This window comes from Phyllobates terribilis, unplaced genomic scaffold (assembly GCF_046119375.1).
Source record: "Phyllobates terribilis strain yellow unplaced genomic scaffold, ASM4611937v1 Scaffold_1__5_contigs__length_1240528914, whole genome shotgun sequence".
Classification (NCBI taxonomy): domain Eukaryota; kingdom Metazoa; phylum Chordata; class Amphibia; order Anura; family Dendrobatidae; genus Phyllobates; species Phyllobates terribilis.
Genome location: NW_027362761.1, coordinates 1,032,150,902 through 1,032,172,378, shown reverse-complemented (window position 1 = coordinate 1,032,172,378; position 21,477 = coordinate 1,032,150,902). Strand labels below are relative to the sequence as shown.

At 47.1% G+C, this 21,477-nt stretch overlaps 1 protein-coding gene across 1 annotated transcript in view; it reads right to left on the bottom strand.

Annotated features, from left to right (window-relative positions):
* Positions 1–21,477, bottom strand: part of GASK1B (golgi associated kinase 1B) — a 99,847-nt gene that overhangs the window by 4,223 nt on the left and 74,147 nt on the right. Inside the window, exon 3 of the mRNA XM_073644846.1 lies at positions 1,362–1,588. Coding sequence (XP_073500947.1) covers positions 1,362–1,588 — 227 coding nt within the window. The remainder of the gene's footprint in view (positions 1–1,361; positions 1,589–21,477) is intronic.

Here is a 21,477-nt window from a genome sequence, read left to right as displayed (position 1 = left end):
CATATCAGATATCTTGTTGTTGAAAAATCATCTTTTATCACTTTATATAAATGACTAGAGAGATGAGCGAAGCCGAACTTAAAAGTTCGGTGTTCGTACCAGACAGTTAGTGTCCAGTGCTAAACGCCAAACACAGATATCTTACGGAAGTCCGTTGCAATGTTCGGAGTTCCTGGAGGAGAGCGAGAGAGTGAATTTTCCAGAACAAAAGTTCTGGTCCTCATTGTTTTCAATGGGGTTCAGATTCTGGTTTAAGATCTGATACATTTCTGGTACCCGAACCGAACTTTGAAATAAAGTTCGGGTTGGGTACCAAAACTCGAACTTCCACGAGTCCGCTCATCCCTGATGCTAACTCTTCCCAGCGATCAGCGTGAGCAAGGGACAATGTTGAGAGTAGTATTCTGCTCCTGCTGTCTTCAAGTGTAAAAATAAGAATAAAATAAAAAAATCCTTATACTTACCTGTCCGAAGATCAATAATCCAGTGTCCTAAGCTATAATCCATCTGACCGACATTTCTTCATCAGCGTGCGCAGTGGCTTGAGGTGACCGCACACTCTGAGGAGCAGAGGAGAATGACTCGATGTCATCCATGTGTCATCAGTGTGCACGTGTGTGGGACGTTTTGCATCCCGTGCTGTATGTAAAAAAATGGACATGTCAGCACGTTTTGCCCAAGGACACACGGTCCGTGAAAACACACTGACATGTGTTTAGACCCATTCATATTATACTGATCGAATACTGACCAAATACTGATAGTGGGGCCGTGGCCTTACCCAATGACTCTGTCATTTAATCTGTGCTCCACTGGGAACTGCTGATCTGTGATGGCCGAAATACTGACCACCACTGTACAAGGTATGAAAATCCGCTCTGTGTCATAGCTGCAGCGCATTACAGGGAGTCCTGCATGGCAACGTAAAATTACGTTAACCGGCTCTCTGACGCTTCTGCAGTGTAGGAAAGGACTTGTTTTTTATTGCGAATGGCGAATCTAATCTCAAAATGTTCGCGTTTGTACTAAACCTCAAAATTTAGGAAATTCTACTCAAAGTTGACCTTCTGCAGATCAATCCACTTATCTCTATTTAAAGTAGCGTTTCAGAAAAAAAATTCAGATTCTGACACATGTTGCCTGTGGTTTTGGCAGCATAAATCATATGGTAGGTCCCTTTAAATGAACACATTCAATTTGCTAAAGCCAGGCTAAAGAATAAATTCAGCTAAAAGTTTGTCTATGTAAACAAAGTCATATTGCTAGAATATGCCAAACTCTACTTTGGGAAAACTAACAAAGACAAAGTATCTGTGATCAGAAGTGGGGGGTTGTAACTTAATCAGTAATATCATACTCACTCTTTGATTCCTTCCAACAATTTAAAATCTAAATTATCTTCACTTCTATCAAAATATCCTTTGTTCTTAACAAACACCAAGTGGCGAGGGTCATGCTTCCTTTGTACAATGTGTGTTAAGTCAATATTGCTGGGGTTATCACATTTCAAGTATAGACCTTGTTGCACACATTCATCTTCTTTCCGGGGTCTGAAACCACAACAGTGTTTATCAAGGCGACTGTAAACCTACGAAACATAAGAACAAAGATGCATAAATATGTAAAAATAGATGTCAGCAGTGCAGAGTAAACTCACAATGTTCCCGTCATGGTATCATCATCACAAGTCATTAACTCATTGATAATTACTGTATAATCAGATGATGATTATAATCAGCATGTGTCAGTGTGTGAATAAAATCCTTATTATTATTATGACATAATGACGCGCCCTCAGGGCAATGGGGTACTCGGCAGCCGGGCCTATGGATGCTGGTGGGGGATATGTCACAGTGGCTGGCTCGGTCCGTGGCCCAGGGTGGTCAACTAAAAATGGGATTGTAACTTGGATAGAAAATAAAGATAATGTAAATAGTTTGTGACGCCACCTGTGATACCTGGTAAGGTTTACCAGCGCTGCTGCAGACCTCCGGGGGGTGATGGGATGGCAGCTGAGGTATTTCTGCTCCCCACAGGTGGAGCGGGCCCCCGGGGCAGTGTGGAGTTTGATGGTGGTGATGCTGGGACTTGTAGTGCAGGCGGATGGCGCAGCAGGAGTAACTGACAGAGACAGGGGATTCGCTTCAATACCTTTACTGGCGCGGATGTCAGGTACGGTCCAGGGTACTCAGTAGGATGGGTGCACTTCAGGGCTTCTCCCCAGTGAGCGGGTATAAGGCCTCCTGGTCCGTGTCTGCCTCTCTGTATGCTCCTGGCCAGCCTGCAACTGGGCCTAGCTTATGTGTCGTGCTGTTCCTTCACCTGTCGCTCGGTAGTAGGACTTTCTGCTGGTAACCACTCTCCCTGGACGCTGGGGCCTTGTGGTTCCTGGTCCTGTAATGGGTCTAGCTTCAGGTTGGCCAGGGACATGTAGTCCTCCTGGAATGCCGGTGATCCCTACTGGGTATAAAGGGATCCTGTAGGCGTGGACCCGGCGTACGGTTTGTATATCGGAGTGAGCCTATGATGCTCCTCTGCCCCCTCAACTCATCTCTCCTTTCTCCTCTTGCCTTCGGCCACACTCGGGGCCCTCAGAACTCAGCAGCAGACGCGCTGCGTCTTCGCTGCTCTCAGCATCAGCACGCACTCAGACTCTCTCTCAGTCTGACTAAACTCTCAAAACTGACTGACTGGCTGGCTCCACCCCCCATATATATATCCCTAACGGGCTCCCTCTGCTGGTATGAGGTGGAAGGGTGGAAGTGTTTGTATGTAATGAGGGCCTCTTGTGGAAAAGTCCGTCCATGCACCCTGGGTCCTGTGATACCTGTGCACAGCAGGGTGTCACAATCCCCCCTAGTACAATTCAGTACTCCTGGACTGAAGCATTTTTTTGTAACAGGTTACAACAATAACAATTATAATAACAACAAGTATAATAACATTAATTAAGTTACAGTAAGTCCCGCAACCAGGTGTCCATTTCACCGATTAAAGTGCAAAATGAGTAACATGAGGGACCCGCCTGAAAACCCTCAACGTAGGCCCTGGGCATGGCTACAGGGCATAAGTGATCCAGGTGTTGGACCACGTCTTCGGCCACGCCAAACGGGTTTTTGTTCAGTGGTCTTATAAGGGGGCACTTTGATAAGTGCAACTATTTACAAATAAAGTTTTTGGTTGCTCACAGTCCTCAGCCTACAATACTTTATACCCTTACGGGTAACTACAGGCACACATTAATTTCAGTTTATACAATAAACAATAGTAGGCAACAACCAACTGGGTAACTATTTACAATTTAGGCACTTCAAGCTTATTCCCTAAACCGGGCAAGGATTTGACCTTGTGTGCTGCGTGTGGACCTTCGTAGCACTGGGGTGTCACTAGTGTCTGTGCATGCACTTTCTGTTAATCTAGCAGGTGTACGTGCTGGTAGATTATAGAACTGCCTTAATCTCTCTATGGGACTGGCAAGTACACTGTCCACTGGGCCTTCAGGCTCCGTCTCAAAGGGTGATCCTCCTCTTACTGGGGACTCTTCCTGTTCCTGAGCAGGTTCTTCTAGAGCGCTCACAGGTTCTTCTTGTGGCTGATAGAAGTGTATTACGGGTATAATCACTGCTCCATCAAGTTGAGGCCAGTCCGCAGGGAAATCTCCTAGAACTGTGTGAAGCACGCCTTCCTTGGGTTCTTCCGGTGCTATAGGAGGTACTTCTTCTTCCTTTGTCTTCAGTAGACTTGGGCACACTTTCAGGTGGTCTCTTGAGACTGTTGCAGTTGTTTTACCTCCATCTTTGTTAATCAGGCAGGTTTTACTGTTGTCAAACTTGGAGTTCAACACTGTGTAGGGCTCTCTTTCCCACTGGTCATCGAGCTTGTGACCTCTTCTCTTCCGCTTTAGCACTATCTCTCCAGGTGCCAAGGGTTCTGCTGGTGCATGTTTATTGTACTGTTCTTCCTGTTTTTCCCTTACTCTGTTCAGACTGTCTTCGACACAGGCCTGTACTCTCCTGTACTGCTCTTGACGATTTGTATCCCAGTCTTCAGTAGACATATCTGCTTCAGGTTCTACCACTTCGAGTTCCAGGTCCATGGGCAACTTTCCGGGTCTTGCTCTCATGAGGTACACTGGAGTACAATTTGTAGAACTCACAGGTATGTGATTGTACAGATCTACCAGGTCAGGTAGCTTGTCTGGCCACTGATTTCTTTCTTCCAAGGGTAAGGTGTTCAGCAGGTCTATGACGATGTTGTTCTTTTTCTCACACAAACCATTGGTCTGAGGGTGGCACGGCGTAGTCCGGATCTTTTTGCACCCATACAGCTGACAGAATTCTTTAAACAGCTCGGCTTCAATGGCAGGGCCTTGATCCGTCAGGACTTTGTCTGGGTATCCATGGGGCCTGCAGAAGTATGCTTGGAATGTTCTTGCTGCAGTTTCTGCTGTCAGATCCTTGACAGGGGCTACCACCTGGAACCGGGAATAATGATCCACCATGGTCAGTGCATAGGAACAGCCTGACCTGATGGGTGACAGCTTGACGTGATCCAGAGCGACGATCTCCAGGGGCTGGGTTGTCTTGATGGACTGAAAGGGTGCTTTCTGGCTGCCGTAGTCTTTTCTTCTGAGGCTACAGGGCCCACAGTTCCGGCACCACCTATCTATGGAGCTCCGCATTCCAACCCAGTAGAACCGGTCCTTCAGCAGGGTTTCCAGCTTCTTCCAGCCAAAGTGACCTGCTTGATCATGGTAGGCCTCCAACACCATCTGGATATCCGTTCTGGGTACAACAATCTGCCACACCATTTCATGGGTCTTGGGGTTGACATATCTTCAGCACAGCTTCTCTCTATAGATGAACAGCCGGCTTCTCTCATTCCACAGTTGCTTGGCTTGTGGAGGAGCATCCTTCTCCAGGTGAGAACCTTCCTGGGTGATCAGTCTTTTGATGAGGCTGACAACCGGGTCACTGTCCTGAGTCTCCTTCCAACTGTGGTGGGGTAGAGGATTCAGCGTCCTTCCCTGACGTCTTCTGGTGACGTGTTGCTCATGGACCACTCCGCTTCGGTGGAAAGCAGGTAATTCAACTTCCTCTAAATCATCCACTTCATCCTCGGTGTCTGACTGGTGGAGCATCCTTGACAGGGCGTCAGCATTGGTGTTCTTGTGACCTGCCCGGTACTTGATGGTGAACTGATAATTTGACAGTCTGGCCACCCAACGCTGTTCCATGGCTCCCAACCTGGCTGTCTCCAGGTGTGTCAAGGGATTGTTGTCAGTAAAAGCTGTAAACTTAGTTGAGGTTAGGTAATGCTTGAACCTTTCAGTGATAGCCCAGACCAAGGCCAAGAACTCCAGCTTGAAGGAACTGTAGATCTCCGGGTTCCTCTCGGTAGGGCGTAGCTTTCTGCTGGCATATGCAATTACCTTCTCTCTTCCATTCTGCTTCTGGGACAACACAGCTCCCAGTCCCTCATTGCTGGTGTCAGTGTACAGCAGGAAAGGCTGGCTGTAGTCAGGGTAAGCCAGGATTTCTTCACCAGTCAGGATTTCCTTCATTACTGCATAGGATTCAGCCTGTTCTTTGCCCCACTTGAATGGGGGACTCTTTCCTCTTTTGGACTGTCCTACCAGGAGGTCTTGTAGAGGTGCTACCTTTTTGGTATAGTCCTTTATGAACCTCCTGTAGTACCCGACCAGTCCCAGGAATTGCCGTACTTCTTTGATGCTTCTCGGTTCAGGCCACTTCTGGATGGCAGTGACCTTCTCCGGGTCTGGTGCTACTCCCTCCGAGCTGACTATATGCCCCAGGTATTGAACCTTCTGCTTGAGCAAGTGGCATTTAGGAGGCTTTAGTTTCATCCCGTACCGGGACAATGCATCAAATACCTCCACCAGGTGCTTCAGATGGTCCTCATATGTCCTCGAGTACACGATAACTTCATCCATGTACAGCAGCACTGTCTCGATGTTCTGGTGCCCATCAGCCTCTGGAACGTTCCGGGTGCATTGCAGAGTCCAAATGGCATACTGTTGAACTCGCACAGTCCCATCGGGGTGGTGAAGGCCGTCTTCTCCCGGTCTTCCTCAGCAACAGAGACTTGCCAGTACCTGCTAGTGAGATCCAGTGCAGAGAAGTAATTGGCAGTTTTTAGTGCAGCCAGGGATTCCTCTATACGGGGCAAAGGGTATGCATCTTTATGTGTTATGTGATTAATTTGTCTATAATCTACACACATCCTCATGCTACTGTTCTTTTTCCTGACCAGGACCAGGGGAGCTGACCAAGGGCTACAGCTATCCCTTACTACCCCTGCCTTTTTCATGTCACGCAACATTTCCTTGGCTTGCTGATAATGTGCTGGTGGTATGGGTCGGTAACGCTCCTTAATGGGTGGATGGTTACCGGTGGGTATTTGGTGTTGTACCCCTTTAACCCTTCCAAAATCAAGTGGGTGTTTACTAAACACTTGTTCATATTCCTCAACCACTCTGTAAACACCTTGCTTCTGATGGACAGGAGTGGCGTCAGTCCCAACATGGAGCTGTTGACACCAATCCTCCAGCTGAGCTTTGGAGTCATTGTCCTCCACTGTATCTGGTGGGGTCAAGGATTCCACAGTGTGTATGGCATCATCATTCACAGTATACAATCTAGCAACAGTGGCATACCTTGGCAATTTGACTTCCTCCTCCCCACAATTTAGGAGTCGTACGGGCACCCTCCCATTGCGCACGTCAACTACCCCTCTAGCAGTTAGGAGTGTAGGTCTGTGCTCTGAGCTAATGGGCTCCACTACCGCCTGGTAGTTCTGTCCCTTGAGACCTATTGCTGCCCTACACCAAATCAGCATCTCACTCATTGGGGGAATCACAATGGGTATCGGGTCTGTCACCCGTACATTACCAATCTCACCACCTGTTAGCTTTACCTGTTGTTGGTACAGGAGGGCTCGAATTTCTCTCTGGAGCACCTTTCTCTGCCCTGGTTTGGCAGTTGCAGCAATCTGTTGGAGTAAAAAGAACACTTCTCCAAAACAGTTACCAACAATATTTGTACCAAGTATCATATACAAGTCTGTATCACCAGGGTTAGATTCTATGACAATTAGTCCTTGGTCCTTTAGTTCCACTCTCCCCACCTTCACTGTCACGTCCTTAACCCCTACTAGGTTAAGAGGAAGGCCGTTAGAGGCATACACAGAGAGGTTCGGGGAGGGCGGGTGGCGTTCATCTATGGACCAGTACCTTTTGTAGAGGACATCAGGTATGATGGTTACCTGTGAGCCGGTGTCCAGTAACGCAGGTGTTGCTATGCCGTCCAGCACGATGGACAGGAAAGGCCTTCCTCCTATGAACCGGTGGTACCAGCTTGATGGGCCTGGTTGATTTACTCCTGGGTGTCGGCCCTCGGGCCCAGGGTTTGCGCGTTTAAAGGACAGTTCCGCGCGGTGTGGCCTGCCTTGTGGCAACGGTAGCAGATGAAGTCTCCTGGAGGGCGACGTTGGTCGTTGGTCCTCCCACGGGGTGGCATTGTCCTCCTCCGGGGTGGCGTTGTCCTCCTATGGGGTGGCGTTGTCCTCCTTGTTCTCCTCATCCAGGGGACATCCTCAGGGCTGTCGGCGAGTAGAATCCTTCCTTCCGGCTTGGGCTCCGTCTGTAGCTGCAGGGTGCTCAGGACAGTGGCCAGGGTTTTACTTAGCTGACGCACTTCAGAGCGCAGGCTGTCCAGCTCGCTAGGAGGCACTGTTTGCATTTCTGTTTCAGCTGTTAATGAAGGAGCAGTGGGTGCTGCGGGTACTGTGGTGGCCCCACACTGGTTACACTGGATAGCAGTCCCTGATGTTTCCAGGGGCTGTAGACCCTTAATAGCCGTGTCCTTCAGGGTGTCAAAGGTGGCATCTGGATGATCTAAAGCCCACCACTGTACAGTCCTGCTCTCCTCCTGGGACCTCAACCCCCGGATGAACTGTTCCATCAGCATTTTATTCTCATCTTGTATGCTGGCTGGACTAACCTGTTTCAGGGCCCACAAGGCTTCCGGTAAGCGCCAGGCGTAGTCCCGGATACTGTCCTCAGGATTCTGGGTACAGTGGTAGAACCTCATTCAGAGATCTGTCTCAATGCAGTTTTCAAAGACAGTTTGCAGTCTCTTAAAGATAATGGATACTGATTCCTGGTCTGCGGTTGGCCAGGTTTCAACTTCCCGCTCTGCGGCACCAGTCAATTGTCCCAGCACAACAGTGGCTCTCTGTTTACCAGACATAGAATACATGTCCAGTACACCGCATATTTTTCTCTTGAACCCAGACAGGGTATCTGGTTTGCCATCATACTGGGGAAGCCATTTCGCTCCAGGGATATACGGCAGGGCCATGGGTATCAACAGAGTCAAGACCCCTGCGGTGGGGCGGCCGCTCCGGCCTGTGCAGCGCCGGGCACAAGTTAAGCATCAGGAGCATTAACCGGTGCTCCGGCGGCTTGCTGGTCGTCGGCCATGGTTGCGCCCCCCTAGTAAACCGTAGCCTACCTTCTTTACTTGGATCGGGTAGGCCGCAGCTCCGCAGGTGACGGTCTCCTTCCAGGACCTTGCGTCTCCCTCGCGGCTGACGTCAGAGCGTGCGCTTGACAACGGTCTCCTTCTAGGACCTGACGCTTCCTGGTTCGGCGTCAAGGCGCAAGGCAGGACCTGGGCTTTGCGCGCTTCAAGCGGTTACGCCTCTCCGATTCTCGCGGTTTCGCCCCTCTTCTTCCTGCGCGGCGACAGGAAAATGGCGGATAATTGCGGGAAATCTCAGGAATCTTCACCATAGTAAGTGTTACAGTCTTTTAAGGCACACAGTACCCGGTGGCAACAGGCACGGAATCCTGTTCGTGACGCCAGAAGTTGACGCGCCCCCAGGGCAATGGGGTACTCGTCAGCCGGGCCTATGGATGCTGGTGGGGGATATGTCACAGTGGCTGGCCCGGTCCGTTGTCCAGGGTGGTCAACCAAAAAGGGGATTGTAACTTGGATAGAAAATAAAGATAAAATTAATAGTTTGTGACGCCACCTGTGGTACCTGGTAAGGTTTACCAGCGCTGCTGAAGACCTCCAGGGGGTGATGGGATGGCAGCTGAGGTGTTTCTGCTCCCCATAGATGGAGCGGGCCCCCGGGGCAGTGTGGAGTTTGATGGTGGTGATGGTGGGACTTGTAGTGCAGGTGGATGGTGCAGCAGGAGTAACTGACAGAGACAGGGGATTCGCTTCAATACCTTTACTGGTGCGGATATCAGGTACGGTCCAGAGTACTCAGTAGGATGGGTGCACTTCAGGACTTCTCCCCAGTGAGCGGGTATAAGGCCTCCTGGTCTGTATCTGCCTCTCTGTATGCTACTGGCCAGCCTGCAACTGGGCCTAGCTTATGTGTCGTGCTGTTCCTTCACCTGTCGCTCGGTAGTAGGACCTTCTGCTGGTAACCACTCTCCCTGGATGGTGGGGCCTTGTGGTTCTTGGTCCTGTAATGGGTCTAGCTTCAGGTCGGCCAGGGACTTGTAGTCCTCCTGGAATGCTGGTGATCCCTACTGGGTATAAAGGGACCCTGTAGGCGTGGACCCGGCATCCGGTTTGTATATCAGGGTGAGCCTATGATGCTCCTCTGCTCCCTCAACTCCTCTCTCCTCTCTCCTCTTGCCTTCGGCCACACTTGGGGCCCTCAGAACTCAGCAGCAGACGCGCTGTATCTTCGCTGCTCTCAGCGTCAGCACGCACTCAGACTCTCTCTCAGTCTGACTAAACTCTCAAAACTGACTGACTGGCTGGCTCCACCCTCCATATATATATCCCTAACGGGCTCCCTCTGCTGGTATGAGGTGGAAGGGTGGAGGTGTTTGTATGTAATGAGGGCCTCTTGTGGAGAAGTCCGTCCATGCACCCTGGGTCCTGTGGTACCTGTGCACAGCAGGATGCCACAATAACAGTACTGCTGGCTATTAAAGAGTGGGAGGACATAGTGAAGTAAATTTAGGCCTGTTTGACATTATGCTTTTGTATCAGTTTGTACTTTAAAAAAAAATATTTAAAAGGATATGCTTATATGTACATAGAATAAAATAGGGAAAACATACCGTGGGTACGGAAAGTATTCAGACCACTTTAAATTTTTCACTCTTTTACATTGCAGCCATTTGGTGAATTCTAAAAAGTTCATTTTTTTTTCTCATTAATGGTAACACATTACGCCTTAAAGGTTTAAAATCCTGCAGTGCCGCAAGGTCCCCCTGCTCAAGAAGGCAGATATGCAGGCCAGTCTGAAGTTTGCCAATGAACATCTGGATGATTCTGTGAGCTATTGAGAGAAGGTGCTGTGGTCAGATGAGACAAAAATTGAGCTCTTTGGCATTAACTCAACTCGCCGTGTTTGGAGGAAGAGAAATGCTGCCTATGACCCAAAGAACACCGTCCCCACTGTCAAGCACGGAGGTGGAAACATTATGTTTTGGGGGTGTTTCTCTGCTAATAGCACAGGACTACTTCACCGCCTCAATGGGAGAATGGATGGAGCCATGTACCATAAAATCCTGAGTGACAACCTCCTTTTTTCTGCCAGGACATAAAAAATGGGTTGTGGCTGGGTCTTCCAGCAAGACAATGATCCAAAACATGCAGCCAAGGCAACAAAGGAGTGTCTCAAAAAGAAGCACAGTAAGGTCATGGAGTGGCCTAGCCAGTCTCCAGACCTTAATCCCATAGAAAATTTATGGAGGGAGTTGAAGCTCCAAGTTGCCAAACGACAGTCTCAAAATCTGAATGATTTAGAGATGATCTGCAAAGAGGAGTGGGCCAAAATTCCTCCTGACATGTGCACAATCCTCATCATCAACTACAAAAAACCTCTGACTGCTGTGCTTGCCAACAAGGGTTTTACCACCAAGTATTAAGTGTTGTTTGCCAGAGGGTTCAAATACATTTATCTAATTTATACAATGTGATTTTCTTGATTTTTGGGGGGGGATATTATATTTCTCAATGTTAAAATTAACTACCCTTAAACATATAGACTGTTCATGTCTTTGTCAGTAGGCAAACTTACAAAAACAGCAAAGGATCAAATAATTATTTCCTTCACTGTATAGCATAAAATGCTGCTATCCTGCATTATCTAGGCCTCCAGCAATATAGCAAAGTTTCCAATTCAGCAGTCCTTTATTAATAATAATACTAATTAGAATAATGACCCTGTCTATACAGCAAATATGACAAGTAAGGAGCAGAAAACATAAAGTGCCAGCCTAGTGTGACTATTCTAGTTACCAGTGTGAAAACTGGAATATTTCAATGTATTTTTATGTAGTTAGTAGCAAAAATAAGACATAATCTAATAAAAAAAATTGTAATATAAGCTTGCCATGAATAATGTCATCTCTGAATGCAAATGTCCTTAATGTATCAAACATATATGCTGTAATATTAAAACAATATTGATGATGTTGTTAACACTTAGAAAACTCAATATAATAGATTGATTTAGAAATGCTTCCCTCATCATTGGTGACATATTGTGAAGATAATCCTTCATTTTAACCTAAAATTGAATCAGGTCACATTACGCTCCTAAATATTATTTCAGGAAATTGACTACGTTTCCTGCTTGCCCAGACACCACCCTGGCAAAGCTATGTTTAGCTTGGAGAACATAAATGTATGATGCCACTGCTAAATATAGGCTTTTAAGCCAGACAGAACAAGGTCTTTTCCGTGATGATGAAGCAGACTGCCGAAACCACAAACATCCCCTCATCCACAGTCTGTACTTAGTCTGCTCCATAAAAGTTACCATGGTCATTCTAGAATACTTACTTGTGCCCACACCAATGTGTATATGATGTTACTGTGTTCATTTTAAATTCATAACACTTGGGGTTAATAACTATATAAGATTAGAGAATAAGAAGAAAATATTTCATCTATCCCTGCTGTAGATGTACTGTAAGGTGTGAGCGGCTTCTCAAAAGGTTTAGGGCACAGTGATAGTAACTTTTACTCCTCATAATTTAGTACTGACAATTAGTGTTGAGCGATACCTTCCGATATCGGGAAATATCGGATCGGATTGGATCAGACCGATACCCAAAAAGTATCGGATATCGCCGATTCCGATACCGGAAACCAATGCAAGTCAATGGGACACAAATATCGGAATAAAAATAAACCCTTTCTTTCCTTGTAGGTTAATTCTACATGAAGGAAAACAACTAAGAATAATGTAGAATGTATTACATGAAAAGCCGGCAATTCAGCAGCGGCATACACCGGTACCCGACAATTTAGAACAGAAAGAATAGAACATCACACATAGATTAGATAGATAGAAACATGTCAGTCACATATATATGAAGTACAATGACAGTGTTGCTTACTGTACTTGTCATTTAGTGTAAAGGATTTATTAAAAAAAATAACAGTGTTTTCATGCACCGTCTCTTTAAAAAAGCCGGCCGGCAATTCAGCAGCGGTACCCGACTATTTAGAATAGAAAGAATAGAGAATCACAGATTACATAGATAGAAACATGTCAGTCACATATATAAGAAGTACAGTGATAGTGTTGATTACTGTACTTGTCATTTAGTGTTAAAATAAAGGATTTATTAAAAAAAAAATTGGCGTGAGGTTCCCCGTAATTTTAGGCTCTAGCAGAGATTAAGCAGACATCTGGGGCAGATGTTTGAAGCCTGGGAAGGGGGTAATACCCACGGAGCTTCCCAGGCTACTAATATCAGCCCCCAGCTGAATACCTAGCCTTTACTAGCTATTAAAATGGGGGACCACCCAAAAAATGACGTCTGGTCCCCCCTATTTTAATAGCTAGCAAAGGCTAGGCAGACAGCTGGGGGCTGATATTAATAGCCAAGGAAGGGTGCCATGAATATTGGCCCCCTCCCAGGCTAGAAGCACCAGCTATCAGCCGCCCATAGGATGTGCCAATTCTGGCACTTAGCCTCGCTCTTCCCACTGCCCTGTAGCGGTGGCAGTGGAGTAATAGGGCTGGGGTTGATGTCAGCTTATAATGCCAGCTGACATCAAGCCCAGGTTAGTAATGGAGAGGCGTCTATAAGACACCCCCATTACTAACCCCATAGTCAAAGTAAAAAAAAAAACACAAACACCCAGAATAAAGTCCTTTAATTGAAATAAAGACACAATTCTTTATGGTTCTAAATTAAACTCTATTTACCATCACGCCCATTCCAGCTGAAGCCAACGATCTCCTGCAATAAAAGTAAAATAATAAAGCAACCTCATCCTTACTTTTCCATGGTTCCCACGACGGCTCCAGCTCTGCTACATTCACATGACAGGCTGGATCGCAGCAGAACGCTGCCGTCCAGCTTGCCATGCCACAGACACTGAGAAGCGCAGGCATGCTTGCGCTCCTCAGTGTCTCGCTGTGACGGCATAAAGATAAGCCGAGGTCATGTCCAATGAACTCAGCTCACCTCATGCACATCACTGACAGCGTGGGAAAATTCTCCTGCTCAAGCGCTGAGCGCAGGAGAATTTTCCCACTCTGTCAGTGATGTGCATGAGGTGAGCTGAGTTCATTGGACATGAGCTCACCTCATGCACGTCACTGACAGCGTGGGAAAATTCTCCTGCACTGGTAGTGAGCGTGGCGTGAGAGAATTATCCTGCTGAAGCGCTGAGCGCAGGAGAATTTTTCCACGCTGTCAGTGACGTGCATGAGGTGAGCTCATGTCCAATGAACTCAGCTCACCTCATGCACGTCACTGACAGCGTGGGAAAATTCTCCTGCGCTCAGCGCTTGAGCAGGAGAATTCTCCCACGCTGTCAGTGACGTGCATGAGGTGTGCTGAGTTCATTGGACATGACCTCGGCTCATCTTTATGCTGTCACAGCGAGACACTGAGGAGCGCAAGCATGCCTGCGCTTCTCAGTCTCTGCGGCATGACAAGCTGGATGGCAGCGTTCTGCTGCGATCCAGCCTGTCATGTCAATGTAGCAGAGCTGAAGCTGTCGTGGGAACCATGGAAAGGTAAAGATGATGTTGCTTTATTATTTTAATTTTATTGCAGAAGACATTGGCTTCAGCTGGAATGGGCGTGATGGTAAGTATGGTTTAATTTAGAACATTAAAAAATTGTGTGTTTATTTCAATTAAAGGACTTTATTCTGGGTGTTTGTGTGTTTTTTTTTAACTTTGACTATGGGGTTAGTAATGGGGGTGTCTTATAGACGCCTCTCCATTACTAACCTGGGCTTGATGTCAGCTGGCATTATAAGCTGACATCAACCCCAGCCCTATTACCCCACTGCCACCACTACAGGGCTGTGGGAAGAGCGGGGCTAAGTGCCAGAATTGGCGCATCCTATGGATGCGCCATTTCTGGGGTGGCTGACGGCTGGTGTTTCTAGCCTGGGAGGGGGCCAATATTCATGGCACCCTTCCGGGGCTATTAACATCAGCCCCCTGCTGTCAGCCTAGCCTTTGCTAGCTATTAAAATAGGGGGGACCCCACGTCATTTTATTGGGGGGGTCCCCCATTTTAATAGCTAGTAAAGGCTAGGTATTCAGCTGGGGGCTGATATCAGTAGCCTGGGAAGCTCCCAGGCTTCAAACATCTGCCCCAGCCGTCTGCTTAACCTCCGCTAGAGCCTAAAATTACGGGGAACCCCACGCCAATTTTTATTTTAATTAATTCTTTATTTTAACACTAAATGACAAGTACAGTAATCAACACTGTCACTGTACTTCTTATATATGTGACTGACGTGTTTCTATCTATCTAATCTATGTGTGATGCTCTATTCTTTCTATTCTAAATTGTCAGGTACCGCTGCTGAATTGCCAGCCGGCTTTTTTAAAGAGACGGTGCATGAAAACATTATTATTTTTTTTAATAAATCCTTTACACTAAATGACAAGTACAGTAAGCAACACTTTCACTGTACTTCTTATATATGTGACTGACATGTTTCTATCTATCTAATCTATGTGTGATGCTCTATTCTTTCTGTTGTAAATTGTCAGGTACCGGTGTATGCCGCTGCTGAATTGCCGGCCAGCATTTTTAAAGAGACGGTGCATGAAAACACTATTATTTTTTTAAATAAATCCTTTAACACTAAATGACAAGTACAGTAAGCTGAGCGCTGCCATCCAGCTTGTCATCCTTCAGAGACACTGCAAAGCGCAGGCATTATGGGAACTTCCGATTCCGGTATTCGATATTCTAAAAGTATCGGAACTCAGTATCGGAACTCCGATACCACGAATATCGGTCGATACCCGATATTTCAGTACCGGAATGCTCAACACTACTGACAATGCTACACACTGATTGAACCAGTATCCAAACTATATCACATACTTTCCTGCTCAAATTGTGTCTCAATGCTGTCTTAGGCTGCGTGCACACGATGCGTTTTTCATGTGTTTATGCTGCGGAATTTACGCAGCGGAAACGCATCAAAAACGCATGGTAATCCGCACCCCATGGTCCCCAATGGCATTCCGCAATGTCAATACACATGCTGCGGATTTTTCCGCAGCGTTTCTGCAGCGCTCATAAATCCGCAGCATGTTCATTAATTTTGTGGAAGCGCCGCCATTGACTTGCATTGAGACGCATAGAATGCGCGTCTGTACATTTGTACAAGCGGATTCCATGCGTCTCTATGTGCGGATGGTACCCAGTTCGGAAGGAGAGGAGACTCTCATCCAGACCTGGGTACCATTGTACCTGTAAAAAAAGAATAAAATAAAAAATAAAGTTTATACTCACCTGTCCAACGTCTTCTCTCGGCAAGCCGGCAGTGCTGAAGGACCTTCGGTGACGTCACAGTCATGTGACCGCAGGCCCTTCACCGCTGTGTCTCGTGATATGCTGGCAGCCGGGAACCAGACAGGAACGAGCGCTGCAGCCACGCCGGGGCATCGGGGGTGAGTATAGCTTTATTTTAAGCATTGTTTTACGGTCACACTATATAAATCCATGCTGTTTGCATGGATTTATATAGTGTGACCTAGTTGTCAAGCACTTTCCAAGTGGTGCTAATCGCCTGGAAAGCGCTTGTCAATCTGCATGCGGAAACGCAAGTGAATCCGCATGTGAATCCGCATGTGAATCCGCATGTATTCTGCAGGAAAAACGCATGCACAATCTGCATGCGTTTTTTCTGTCAGGGAGATGCAGAAATGCTGCAGAAATTTTCTGCTTCATTTCTGCATCGTGGGCACATAGCCTTAGGCTGTGTTTCCAGTAAAACTGACTGTGCAGGAACATGGTCTGATCATGCCACAGCTCCTGGGCAGGGGAGGAAGCAAAAGAGTATACAGATATTACAGCCAGGGATTGCAAATGAGTCTTTCTTCGAGATAAAACATTTTTTAAAATCGGGCAGGGAAATGTTTTACCTCACAAAAAGAATCAGCTGCGATCCCAAACTGTAATGTCTGTATACTCTTTTGCGTCCTCCCCTGCCCAGGAGATGTGGTATGATCAGACCATGTTCCTGCACGGTCAGACACAGCCATTACACAGTACACAGAAGGGGAACATTTATAATTATCTCAGCACAGGAACATTTTATTTAAACACATACAATTGTGGAAGTTATTATTATTCCGAGATCTATTGATTAAAATTAACTTTTGTTCGTGGGAAAACCCCTTTAAGGACCTTATGTTTTAGCGTGTTTTCCCGGATATAATTAGTTATCAATAACCAATAAGTTAATAGTTTACTCCTGTTTAGGTTCCCTGTTTCTGTAACTTATTAACTGGAGGTAATAAAGCTGGTATCTGACTTTGTACCATACAAAGGGCCTGGATTATTATGATTTCCTAAGGTTTGCTAGGTTTGCTAACATGTCCTCTGTAGACCTGGGGAATGTGACTGGGTGGTGAAGAATGCTGCGACTATGGTGTTACACATTACACACATTGATGCTTCACAATTACAGAACCTCTGATCTGAGTGCAAAGCACACAATTATTTATGGCTGTATGATATCATGTAGATAGTAAAGAGTTGTATGTCATCACAAGCCTGCCATATTACATGCTCAAAGGGGAATCTCTGGATTCTCAAAAAGGTACCCAATATCAGGAATTGTTCCAAAAAATGAAAAAATAAAAATCTCCAGAGCCATCTCTCTGGTAATCCCTGCTGGTCTTGCAGCGATGATGTCATACATGCAAGTGTCACCGCTTTGGTTAGTGATTGGCTGCAGTGGTTAAGTGATGTCATCTATGCAGGAATGGTGGGGATTACTGGAGAGACACCGTATGAGAAGAGGGGCATTTAACAAGTAAGTATAATTAAAAGTTCTATCTTTTTATTTCATCAATTCCTGCAAATTCTTGTTGGGTGACTATTTCAAATGTACATATGTTGGAACATGCTCATGTGTTGAATTTGTATAATGATTGAAAGAACTTTACCATAAAGTATTTCTTTTTCTTAGTAAATATAGTAAAGCTGCCAAGATTTTACTTGAGACGCCGGCTTTTTTTTGTTATATTGAATGATGGCATATCCTTAGGATAGGTCATGAATATCTAATTGGTGGGGGTACGAAACCAGACACCCCCACTGATCAGCTGTTCCCAGTGTCGGTGGCGCTTGGAACTGCTCAGTTGTGGAGTTGCACAGCTCCATAGACTGTATTGTGGCTGTGGCCGGGTACTGCACATCTGCCACCTATTCAAATAAATAGGGGGTCGATGTGCAGTACCCGGCCCCAGCCACTATTCCATCAACAGAGTTGTACTGTTCAGCTCTGCAACTGAGCAGTTCTGGTTGCCACTAACACCGTGTACAGCTGATCGGCGGCGGGGTGCCGGGAGTTGCACCCCCACCAATCAGACATTGGTGACCTATCCTAAGGAGAGGCCATCAAGGTTAAAGTCCTGGACAACCCCTTTAAAGCACCCTGCTATCAATTACAGTCTAATGGTTCCCATTGTGCTCTACCGGTTTCCATTTTAAAAAAACTTGTGTACCCAGGCTCAGTTTGTTTTAAATAAAAAATAAATTGCCTTTAATCACCCTCCCCTGGTCCAGCGCTGAGTCTCTGCTTCTGCCAAGGTGTCTGTTTTATTCTGCAGTGCTGAAGTAATGTCAACTTTGCTGCAGCCAATCAGTGAGCTCAGCAGCTTGCGCCATCTACACGGGCATTGGCGGTATGGCTATGTCGGGGAATGAGACAATATTTACTTTGGATTAATATCACCTTTTATTTGTCATTCTCTGCTCATATAAAGGTTTTGGGTTATGCCATTAATCTACAGGTTCATGAGGAATCACTATACAGGTAGAAGAACGCTCAAATTCTAAGCATTCATAAAGCATAAGGCTCTTTGTTTCATGCAGTATGTATATTTCCCTGGAAAAAAAACTTTGACCTGGGATTACAAGGGTAATGAGCTCACATTTTCCCACTCATCTGACTGAGCTGTTGATAGGGTCTATAAGATGAAAAGCAGACTCCTATTAATAAGCTGACATGTATTCTGAAGTGTGACACACACCAAACTATTTCTAAAGGACTTGTACTATGTTTGGGGTCTATATAATCCTCACATGATTTTTATATTACATTCCAGGCATAGCACAGTCACAAAAGGACAGTTATATATGTAACAGCACAAAGGAGCCATTCCTGGAGGGAGACATCCTATTTTTGTCTCCTAAATTCTTTCTGCACAGATGTATTATATATAACTATGATATAGCGACACCGTTCCACATGTCACTGCCACAGTAAAAATGTCTTGTTTCAAGGATCCCATTTTCATGTCAAATTAAAATATCATTTACTAAAGCATTCCTGTCCTTTCACACACAACTTATAGAAAAGTATGACAAGAGGTCAAAGCTGCTCTTAGGTTTCACAGACCAGTCTAATATGTTCAGGAACTGTGCCTATTCTCATGCTGTGTAGCTTGCTATCCACTACTTCCTATTGGCCGGTTTTACATTCTATCAGCACTATAGGTGCAGGAATTTCATTTCCCTCACTTCTCAGCTTACATTGCCTCTGTCACTGTCAAATGGCTTGCCTGCCCTGTACTAAAAGTCCACCTGACTTTTATGCACTTAGACAGGAGAGCAAGAGCAGAGACAAAGACCTGTCCTTACATCCTGTTATCCATCTCTGCTGCTAAATATGGATTACTCTTGATCAGGGCTTCTCTTTTTTTTAAATAGAACCTCACCAGACTAACTAAGATAATGCCCAAGTAAACAATGGTGCAGCGGTCTCAGAGAGCGCCAAAGGAATACTGGACAATTTGATAGATGGACCCCACCTGATGAAGACGGCTTAGACCGTTGAAACGCGTTGTGGCAGTGGTATTGGAGGAAGAATAAAAGTCGGTTGCCATCTATCAAATTGTCCAGTATTCCTTTGGCGCTCCCTGAGACCGCTGCACCATTGTTTACTTGGGAAATATCTCCATACGGAGCCAAAGCGGCAGGAGCAGCCTGGTCTATTTGGATGTGTGAGGACCTGCGGTTATCCAGCCACCGGGTTAAACTACTGAGGACCTGCGGTGACGTGGTATCTGGTCCGGCAGGATCGTGTGACCACTTGAGGAGCACGGAGTTGCGAGGCAAACACCGACAGGATGGTACTACAAATAGAGGTGACCCGGAGCCTCATTAATCACACGCTTAATCTTGGTTGTGTAGACGTACACAACCATCACAGGTGAGTGTACTGGCACTTTTTAAATTATTTAAATAGCCCTGTGAGTCTACACATGCGCCCTTTCTTTTCTTTTCGCATAAGATAATGCCCAGGCCTTGCCAGGCACACCAAGATCATTTCTGCGCCTCACAATCAGGGGTGGATTAAGAGTAGCAAGGGCCCTGGGCAGTTTAGAAGGCGCATTGCATTGGAACACATTGAATCCGCATCACTGCATCTGTACATGCAGAATCCATGCGTTTCAATGTGCGGATGGTACCCGGGTTTGGAGAAGAGGAGACTCTCCTCCGGAACCGGGTACAATAGAACCTGTAAAAAAAGAATAAAATAAAAAATAAATATTATACTTACTTTCTGATGGCCCCCGGTGTCTTTATCCGATGCGTCCTGGCTTGCCGGCAGCTCGCGGGAGGCCGCACGGCACCATCTATACACAGCGGGAGGCCGCACGACGCCACCTATACACAGCGGGAGGCCGCACGGCGCCATCTATACACAGCAGGAGGCCACACGGCGCCATCTATACACAGCAGGATGCCGCACGGCGCCCTCTATACACAGCAGGAGGCCGCACGGCGCCACCTATACACAGCGGGAGGCCGCATGATGCCATCTATACACAGCAGGAGGCCGCATGTAGCCCTCTATACACAGCCGGAGACCGCACGTAGCCATCTATACACAACGGGAGGCCGCATGGCTCCATCTATACACAGCGGGAGGCCACATGGTGCCATCTATACACAGCGGCAGGCCGCACGATTCCATCTATACACAGCAGGAAGCTGCACGGCGCCATCTATACACAGCAGGAGGACACACGGCGCCACCTATACACAGCGGGAGGCCGCACGGCACCATCTATACACAAAGGGAGGCCGCACGGCGCCACCTATACACAGCGGGAGGCCGCATGGCGCCATCTATACACAACAGGAGGCCACACGGCGCCATCTATACACAGCAGGAGGCCGCACGGCGCCATTTATACACAGCAGGAGGCCGCATGGCACCACCTATACACAGCGGGAGGCCGCACAATGCCATCTATACACAGCAGGAGGCTGCGCGGCGCCATCTATACACAGCGGGAGGCTGCACGGCGCCCCCCCCCAGAGACAGCAGGAGGCCGCACGGGGCCATCTACACAGCGGGAGGCTGCACGGTGCCATCTATACACAGCAGGGGGCCACACGGTGCCATCTATACACAGCGGGAGGCCGCACAATGCCATCTATACACAGCAGGGGGGCGCACGGTGCCATCTATACACAGCAGGAGGCCGCACGATGCCATCTATACACAGCAGGGGGCCGCACGATCGCATCTATACACAGCGGAAGGCCACACGGCACCATCTATACACAGCGGGAGGCCGCGCGGCGCCATCTATACTCAGCGGGAGGCTGTACGGCGCCATCTATACACAGCGGGAGGCCGCACGGCGCCCCCCTCCCCAGAGACAGCAGGAGGCCGCACGCAGTCACGCACGGAAACAAACATATACAGACATATACATACACGCATAAACACATTTGAAACACAAAAATATATATAAACAGACATCACACAATGATATCTGCCTGCACACACACACACTTACATACATACATACATACACACACAGACACACACACACTCACCATCCCCCGGCTAGGGCTCCAGTCTTCCTGCTCTTTTCCGATGCAGCATTGCAGGCCGGGTGCGCACTGCGTGACATCACAGCTAGGAGACACGGCCGCGCACAGGGCCATGT